General features: G+C 37.4%; 1 protein-coding gene across 1 annotated transcript; it reads left to right on the plus strand.

Moving 5' to 3' along the window:
- Positions 1–6,874: 6,874 nt before the first annotated feature.
- Positions 6,875–8,321, plus strand: LOC113289459 (protein MIZU-KUSSEI 1-like). The gene has a single exon (XM_026538711.1). The coding sequence runs from the start codon at positions 7,091–7,093 to the stop codon at positions 7,751–7,753; it is 663 nt and encodes a 220-aa protein (XP_026394496.1). The 5' UTR covers positions 6,875–7,090; the 3' UTR covers positions 7,754–8,321.
- The last annotated feature ends 1,528 nt before the right edge of the window (positions 8,322–9,849 follow it).

The following is a 9,849-nucleotide window of genomic DNA, read 5'->3' on the forward strand; positions in this document are numbered from 1 at the left end:
CATACCATGCAGTCAGAGATGCGAGGGTTTGGAATGTTAATGCTTGTAATTGAGTCCACAATGGTTTGTGTGAATAAGTGGGTTAGAAACTGTTGTTTCCAAGTAAATGAAAACATTTCAATGAGAGTACTAACCATATTTTCACCCCAGTTTCCTGAGGTTATTGTGCTCCCATACGCTGGAATCCATTTTTCTTTTATTAGAGTGGTGTTTCCATCCTCAATATGTACAACACAATGTTCCTTGATATGCCCTGCCACCTTATGTAGATTTTTCTAAGTTGTGGTTGCAGATTCAGGGGGTTTGGTTGCCGAGGTTAAGATGGTCTCTTGATGAGGTATTTGGTGTTATACATGTTGTTGCATATTGTTGTTGGTTGTGCATGTAGTTTCCATACTCGTTTCCCCAATAATGCCAAGTTGTGTTTCTTATTGTCTCGGATTCCAAGCCCCCCCGAGCCATTGGGAGATTCAGTTTATCACGTCCAATACTGTGCATTTTCCTGGTGTTCTTATCATGGCCCCACATCCAAGAAAATGAAATACTATTATTCTTATTTAACCATAGTTATGAGTTCGATTTTTCTTTTTATATTATAATTTAGTTTAAGACAAACAAAATTTTCACCATAATATTAATACTTTTACTATAATTTATATCTTATGCATTCTAATTAAAGTGAGAATGAAATAGATAGTGTATGAAAATTTTTGGATAACAATAATATTCAAACTTTAAGAATTTAATTATTTACAAAATAGTGGTATGTGACACCTGGAGTCCATAAGATTCAGTCAAGACTTAAGAGTTCTTTAAAAAAAAAAACTTACATGTATTTGACTCAATTTGTATTTAACTTGGTAGTTCCTCTAAAATTAGAGTGGTAAATTAAATATCAATGATATTCAAATGTGTTTGCAATTTTCATGGCTTCTTTGTTTAAACATCCACAACTCAAGGTTAATTCTTATAAATATCACTGATTGAAAACTTTGCACGGTCATCCAGTGACATTCTGGGCTAATTGAGGTATTGTTCAAATTTAATTCATTTGGACATGATTGGTCTGTGGATTGTATATTTTCTCACACTTATTTTTTGTGGCCCACATCTTATAGATCATCCACAAGTGTTTTCGTTTTTTTTATTCGATACAATTGCATCCAACTTTCTTGGATAGATCCTATCTCACTGCTCATGTAACCGCAGTTCTTAACAACAAAATCCAAGATCAGCTCTGAAGAGATTGGAGGGAAAAAAAAAAAGCAAATTCCTATGAGAAACGATTTTCGGACTTCCCAAAAAGGAAGAATGCACAAGAATAAAACACTTCAGACCAATAAGTTTGGTTAACAACACATATAAAATCATCTCTAAAACCTTGACTGTCAGATTCAAGAAAGTTCTGCCTAAGCTTATCTCTGAGCATCAAGGTACTTTTGTCAAAGGTAAGCATATTCATGATGGTATGCTCATTGCTGGAGAGTGGATTGATGAAATATTAAAGAGCAAATCTCCAGGAATTCTATGCAAACTGGATATTAAGAAAGCCTTGGACAATGTCAACTGACATTTTATTGATATTATACTTGAAGATATTGGATTTGGTGTTAAATGCAGGGAGTGGATACAATTGACTCTTGCATCAACTCAATCCTTTGTACTCTGAATAGGAAGGTCCGAGGCAGGGAGACTCTATGTATCCATTTATGTTATTATTAGTGGATGAAATCCTCACCATGCTACTGAAGAAATCTAAGCAACTCAACATGAAATCCTCAGAGAAAAAATGAATTGTGGAGGAGGATTGTACAACATAAGGAAAAGTTAGAGGAATCTGCTCTCAATACAAAAGAGCTTAAACTCCCACATGGCAAGGGATTTTGGAAAGACATCTAAAAGGAAAAATGGTTAATGGATAAAACCCACAAAAATAAAAATGAAAATAGGTAATCCATTAAGTTCTGCATGATAGATGGTTATTAAATACTCCATCGTCTATTTACTTCAAGAAGGTATTCAAAATTATTGTCAATAAGAAGGCCAAAGTTGCAAATTTCATAGATGGTGACATATGGAAAACATCCTTGAATAAAAACCCAAATGGGGAGAAAATGCAGGAAATAAATGATTTACAAAAGGGCTCTTTACAAAACACTTACGAGACACATCTGACTTGAGTCAAGATGAGGACTCAATGACTCAATTCACAATAAAAGAAGGACATCAATGGATAATATCATAGCAGAACACACAAGACTCAGGCTCCTTCCGACACAAATGTGTCTGGGTTAGATTTGTTCCTGTAAAACAAAAAGTATTCATATGGTCTATGCTGCACAATGAAATATCCACTCTTAATAATATCCAGAAATGATGTTGTGACATTCAAGAGATGAAATGCAGTCTATGTAATGTTGTGGATAAAGATATGAATTACCTGGTTCTACATTATACTTTACTAAGCATATTTGGACTACTTTCTATCACATATTGATATCAAAATGACTTTCAAGCCCCACAGTAAAAGAGCACCTGGATGAATGGCTCGATAATAAAAGAAAAACAGAAGTAGGAAAATATGGCCACTCATCCGTGCTGCAATTATGTGGACAGTCGGGATGGAGAGAATGACAGAGTCATGACTAACAATAGACACAAGGAAAAAGAGGAGATCATAAATAAGATCAATAGACTGATCTACATATGGAGATCCCTACCCAAATAGTTTTTTAATATCTCGGAGAGAGAAAAAAATGATCGCGCGGCGCGCGAGCAAATATCGAAATAGCACCTTAATGGCCGTTAGATAACAAAGATGTGATGCCAGCAAACTATACACTTAACTATAGTTATACACCAGAAATCATGGATATATCACTCTAAGTAGAGGTATAAGACAAGGGGATCCACTTTCCTCATATGCGTTTATTGTTTGTGCGGAAATTCTCTCAGCAAACTTGGGAAACCTTTAGGCCAAAAAAGCTGTGAAGGGATTACCCATCTCACAAAAGGCTCCATAAACTCTCCATCTTATGTATGCGGACGATTTCCTCATCACATATAAGGCTACAACGGAAGGAACGAATCAACTCAAGAACCATCTCCAAGCATACATCACATCAGCAGGTCATCACATTAATTCTTCAAAATCCACCATCATCCAAAGATCAACCAACAACAATTACTTGATCTTCATCAAGCTTTCAATATGCCCACCACCTGGACACCCTCGATCTACCTGGGAATCCAATTCAAACATGGAAGATCTTCTCGCCATATTTTTGAACCCATGTTAAATCGATTGGCGTGCAAGGCAAAGGGATGGATGAAGAAATACCTAACACCTTCGGGAACATTAGCTCTAATAAAATTTTCTCAAACCCTACATCAAACCATATCATGCAAGCATAACTTCTTCCTTTCAATGTGAATAAGAAAATAAATCGCATCACCCGAAACTTTTTTGGGGGACATGAATCCTCAATCAAAAAGCTTCACCCACTGGGTTGTGATAAGCTGACTAAGACCAAAGCAGAAGGCGGGCTAGGAATTCGAAGAATCAGCGATCATAATAAAGAGCTACTCATGAAACGGGTCTGGAATATCCATGAGAAACCGGATTCAATCTATTCTATCCTTTGCAACGAAAAATATCTTAAGCAACAACCCCTATTCAGCTCCCCCATCTTCAATAAGTCACCAATGGAGGCAATTAGCATCCCTCATTCCCTCCACAAAATCAGATATGTATTAACAACCCCTATTCAAGAAAACTACATCCTGCAATTCGTTAATTCCCTGGACCCTGCGAACTGATACCCAATCCAGGCAGTCGCTGACCTCTTTGATTCATTCACTCACACCTGGAATCATGATAAAATAGACCTCCTTCCGCTGCATATGATCTAAGGAATCGTAAATATCTACCTATCCCAAAATAACTCATCTGATAGAATCATCTGGCCTTACACCAAATCTAGAAAGTATACTACATCATCTGGATATCAATGCTTAACCAGCTTATCGGATCATTCCCACCAACCAAGTTTCTGTGGACACTTCCATGTCCTCCATAATTACATATTTTCTTGTGTAATACAATCAACAAAGGCCTCCCGACCTTCACCATTCTAAATCACATCCACCTCACTGATATCAATATTTGTCCACAATGCAACTCCAATCCGGAATCTGCTGGTCATATTCTCCTTCACTATCAAGTGGTAGTGGACTCATGGAACATCCTCCTCATAAGAATCTCTATTCATTCAAACACAAATGTTCTAAACTTTCCAAACCCTCAAATGACAATTACACAAATTCTACAATTGAAAACTCATTACTCTATCAAAACCGCCTTCTGTTTCTTTTTTGGTCATTATGGATAGCTAGGAATGACTACATCTATCGACAAAGGAAACCAAATCTAGGTCACATGTCCCAGATGGCTATCAGTCTGCAACAAGAATTCTCTTGGGCACAAGAGAACCTCCCTCCTGTAATACATGGAATACCAGATCCTGCAAACCCAAGAAATAGAACACGAACGTCTACAACAATCTTCATAGGCTGGATTAAATCTAATCTAGATTGAATCAAGATCAACACAGATGGAGAAGCGCGAGGACACCCAGGAATAGCTGGAGCAGGTTTATTTGTAGGGATGCTTCTGCTAACACCCTGGTAGTCGTAACACAACCACTAGGAATCACTACCGGCCTCACAACTGAGTCATGGGCAATGCTCATAGCGACCAGGAAGGCAAAAGAACGAAGCTGGCCAAAAGTTCAATTTGAAACCTACTCAGAAAACTTGCTTCGATTCCTAACCTCAGACGACAATTCTCCTTGGTACATCTCAGGAATGATATCTGAAACCAAACAAATCATGAGACAGATCCCCCACTGCATCGTCAAACACAACTACAGGGAAGGCAATAAGGCGACGGATGGACTGGTCAATCTAGCGGCGGACAACAACCAATCGGAGAACCTTACAACTTTATTTTGGGATCGAACAATCCAACCATGCATTAATCAAATTGTAATGGATGACTCCGTAAGTATCACCTACCTCGTGTAATTTCCGCTTAATTCTAATAATATCTTCCATGCTTAAAAAACAACAACACCAGAAATCAAATTTTTTTCTTGGGAATCTTTTTGTTCCCGCAAAAAGGTATATAATCTTTTTCTCTGGAAGTACCTATTATATCCTTGCAACTACTGGCACCAAAATCTCAACTTTTGTATCCTTATAACTGCATTTCTAACTGGGCTATAACTCTTAAGTGTAATGGCAAGAATAAGTTGGCTGAGGCATTAGGCCTTAGTACTTTTTCTTGTATTGTCCTTTTCCTTACGATAGAGCTTTAAAAAACAATTTCCTAACTTTTTCCCACAAAATGGATGAAATGAAGTGGATATTATCGTTGTATTATACAGTAAAATTCCGGTGGATGTTTTTTCCCTTTCCCATAAAAGTTGCCATAAATTTTGTAGTTAATATCGGGCGTATCGGCCGATAATATCGGTATCGCCATTTGAGCGATAGGAAAACAGGAATATTGCGATAAGAAAACAAGAACATCGCGATAGGAAACATGCACTATAATATCGGCGGATATATACCTATACGAGTCAAACGAAATTTCCGATATGAGGATGTTTTAAGCATTTTAGGTGAAGAATGGGGTAGTTTAGGTCTTTTAGGAATAAGGAATGGATAAATCCCAAATCTCAGCGAATTTTAGTTATTTTAGTTGTTGAAGTTACTCTTTCATTTCCCGTTTGAGCTTCGTACGGAGACTCTTGTGTTTTAATGAATACTTGGTTCTTTTCCTAAAATTGACGGTATTTATTATACCTTAACGTAAAATGTGTGAAAATGTTTGTTATAAAAATTATAGGTACAAAATTCTGAACCTATATCGTGCCGATATTTCAACAGTAATATTCCTGATACAAAGTTGTACCAGTATATCGGTCTCCGCCGAGATAAACCGATATCGCATATTAACTTCATAGGCACTGATTGAGATCATGATTTGACTAGAGATAGATAAGACTTGACTTCTATATGTCAAACAAAACAACATCTGTTAGATTGATAACCACTTTTTCTAATCTGATTTTATCTCTTGTTACCGACAATATAAAAATAATTAATCATGGGTATCCATCATTAACAATTTGGCAACATGGTTTTTAATGTGATGTTTGCCCATTAAAATTGTGAAGATTCCCCAAAACAGGATGGGGCAAAGTGAATTGTTAATGAAAAAGGTTTCTTGGTAGCTAGGATGGGAAAATCAGCTCCAACTTCTTGAGTAATACAAACAAACCGAACAAATGAATGAGTAAGGTGGAATTCCACTTATTAGTTTCTCTAACAAATATGTTTATCACCATCTTGAATAAGTTATAATTTGGCTTGTGTGGTATGGATATGAAACCTCAATAATTAAGTTGGCTAGTACATGTTTTGGGATGGGATTTGAGTATAAAGCATAAAGTGTGAAGGAACGAATGAATGAAATGAATGAATGAGATGTTGATACCAAAAGTACTAAACAGAGAAAAGCACATGCAAACCAGTTAGAGAAAACTCAAGAGATACTTTTTTTCATCTTTTCATTTCTTTTCTCTTTTCTCACTTACTCTTCTTCTTCCCCCCACCCCCACATTCTCAACTAGTGGTCCTAAGTCCTAACAATTCTCTTTTTATCTTATCACATTCATCCAATCCACCCTTCTTTTCCATCACTCTAAACTTGGCCACATCAAACTTTAGACTTTCCCCCCTTCACTATTAACCCAACTTGGGACTCGTCTCCCCACTTCTAAAGATTCTAACCACTTCTCAATCTTCTTGGCTAACTTCATCGTAGCCCGAACCTTATTGATCTCTCTCTCTCTGCCTTCTCTTGTATATCTATATATATATGCATACACACGCACAAGTTATCTTTTAACTCTGTGATACAATAACCTTCTACAACTTTTTAACTAGCAATATATACCCTTTCTCTTCCTCTTTCTATATATATCCATTCTGTGCATTCTTTTCCATCTAAAATAAGCAAGCAATGGAGAATGCAGCATTACAGTCTTTGCTTAGGCAGAATTCAACACTCAAGAAACCAAAGACAAGTTCATGCAAAACATTCTTTAAAATGTTCAAACTCTTCCCTCTTTTGAGTTCAGGTTGCAAGATGGTAGCGCTGTTAGGTCGTCCACGGAAGGCGTTACTTACCCACAACGCAACAACGGGGACTTTCTTCGGCTATCGAAATGGAAGAGTAATATTAGCAATACAAGATGATCCAAAATGTTTCCCAAACTTTGTCATAGAATTACCATTACTTACAAATGCTTTACATAAAGAAATGGCATCCGGGTTGGTTAGAATTGCTCTTGAAAGCGAAACAAGAACTTCAAAGAGGAAATTGCTTGAAGAATATGTGTGGGCTGTTTACTGTAATGGTAAAAAAACTGGTTATTCTATCAGGAGGAAACAAACTTATGATGATGAACTACATGTTATGCAACTTCTAAGAGGAGTATCCATGGGAGCTGGAGTTCTTCCTGCTGGCCCAAATGAGAAAGAAACACTGATTGACGGGGAGCTAACCTACTTGAGGGCTCGGTTCGAGAGAGTGGTTGGATCAAAGGATTCAGAAGCTTTTTACATGATCAATCCGGATGGTACAAGCGGACCTGATTTGTGCATATTTTTTGTCAGGCAGTGATGATAAAATTCATTCTGTAACCCCATATATCCTTGAACTAGTAGCATATATGTTATATAGTACTCCGTATAATATAACTACACTCTCTTTCTTATGTAAATGAATGAGCTACAAAATGTTTTCTTTTCTTAATCGGATGATAAGAAAATCAGTTCTAACTAAGAGGGATTTAAATAGTAACTTTCATACAAGGATAAGAATTGTTCTACAGCAGTATGCAAATTAAAGCATAATGCCTGTCTTTTTGGCCTGTAAGAGTCTTTAATTTTGAAGGATGCTTCTTCAGGCCTAAGTATTATTTAGAGCAAAGTGCTATCACTTTTTAATTAAGAAATCTATTGATTAAATAATACGTAAGTTTTTGAGTATCATCACTAGGAATAGGATCACCTTGATAGTGAGGTTAATCTGCAGTGGCTGAAATCAAACACTACTCTGTATTCTAGTTGCTGGGCAGGTCGCGGAGCTGTAACTTCGTGCAAGTTAAAACTTTTTTTTTGGTGTGTGTCGGCCAGGTTTCCGAATACTGTTATGTAACAACCGTTGGTACAAATGAATGATATTCTCTGAAATGTGTAAGGTCGATCAACCCCAATGCTGTTGCGGCTCTTCAAGCAACGGATTGTTAAAAGTGGTATATCGAAACTTTTTGGTTTTGTACATACATAACGAATTGCATGTCACAGATGCACTTGAGACGGATCTCAGAATATAGCGGAATTGAGTTTTGTGGATCACCTAATGCCATTCTTCAGAGCCAAGTTTTGAGATCCTTGTTTGAGACAAACCTTGAGAACTATGAGGAGACGATACTTGATTAACATTATAGAAGCTACTATCATACAAATCGCTGTATTGACTATTAGGTGTTTCCTTTCTCGAACCTACTTCTATACTCAGGTATTGTTGCATTACATACCAGAACAGAAGTTGTTTTAAAATCTTGTGAAGCTATTGGCCCAGTTCTGGCCACTCAGTCCAATGAATCATGCTCGAATGTTTGGGTTTACTACTCCACGCACCCTCCATACTACGAAGAGCTCATGCAAGTTATCAGCCGATCTGATCAGATTCACTAAACTGTTTCTCTTGGCACATAGCCGATTCTTTGTTGGATGTTTGCTTTTTAAATTGGCTTATGTAACTGTCGTCTTCTTGATTCTCCCTCTTGCTACCAATGATCAGTATTCACTTGATAAATTGTGTTTGTACTTCGATGTATCATCCATAGGGACAGAACGTATGACTATGACTGTTACCGTCACATTACGTCGATTAACCATCTTATAAGCAAAAGAGAGAGCTTCTCGATCATAGGTCCTCCAAAGAACAGTACGGCTATATTATGTGAAAAATAATCATCTTCTTTGCAATGCTCAGCGTGTGCCACCAAAGCCACGATCGACCAGGATTCCAATACTACAAGGTGCATTGTTTAAGATACTTATGTTGATGTCACGAACGAATGGATTGGTTTCTTTCATTCCACCATCTATAGTTTGTTGTATGTGGAAAGGAAGGATAATGAAAGCAATTCCTTTTCTCTTGCGCAACTTGGCATATTTCTTCGTCCATGCTGGAATAAGACGAGACAGTTGTATAGGAATATGCCCCCCAAGTCCAGAGCCCTGTAGGCATATTTCTTCGTTCAGTGCATATTTCAGGCATACTTCTGCGTTCAGTAAGCTCTGAAATATGCCACCTAAGTCCTGAGCCCTGTAGTGACGAAGTAGAGCGGAGGCACAACCTTCCCGACTAATGCGGTTCCAAGAGAACCATTAGGTATCATAAAACCAAACATGTATGGCCCAAACACCACTGGAGACCCCATGTAATCAGTGATGACACCCGAAACCAAGACAGCAACAAGCAGTGACATGAGGCAGTTATTATGACCATCAGGTGTTCTCCGTATATCGTTTGGATTACGACAATACAGAACAGGATAAACAAAGTAATCAAAAGTAACATCCATAATCCTGGATTTTTCTTAAATGCGAGTCCATATTTGAGTGAGTCATCGTCTTCGTTAATATATCCTTCTGTTGGTGGTTTCTTTTTTGAATTGATAGTTATCGGGAGAAGGACCCAAGCCA

This window comes from Papaver somniferum, chromosome 6 (genome assembly GCF_003573695.1).
Source record: "Papaver somniferum cultivar HN1 chromosome 6, ASM357369v1, whole genome shotgun sequence".
Lineage (NCBI taxonomy): Eukaryota > Viridiplantae > Streptophyta > Magnoliopsida > Ranunculales > Papaveraceae > Papaver > Papaver somniferum.

Bases quoted from the DNA above. Each gene is read 5' to 3' on its own strand.
- LOC113289459 (XM_026538711.1), top strand. From the start codon at position 7,091: ATGGAGAATGCAGCATTACAGTCTTTGCTTAGGCAGAATTCAACACTC.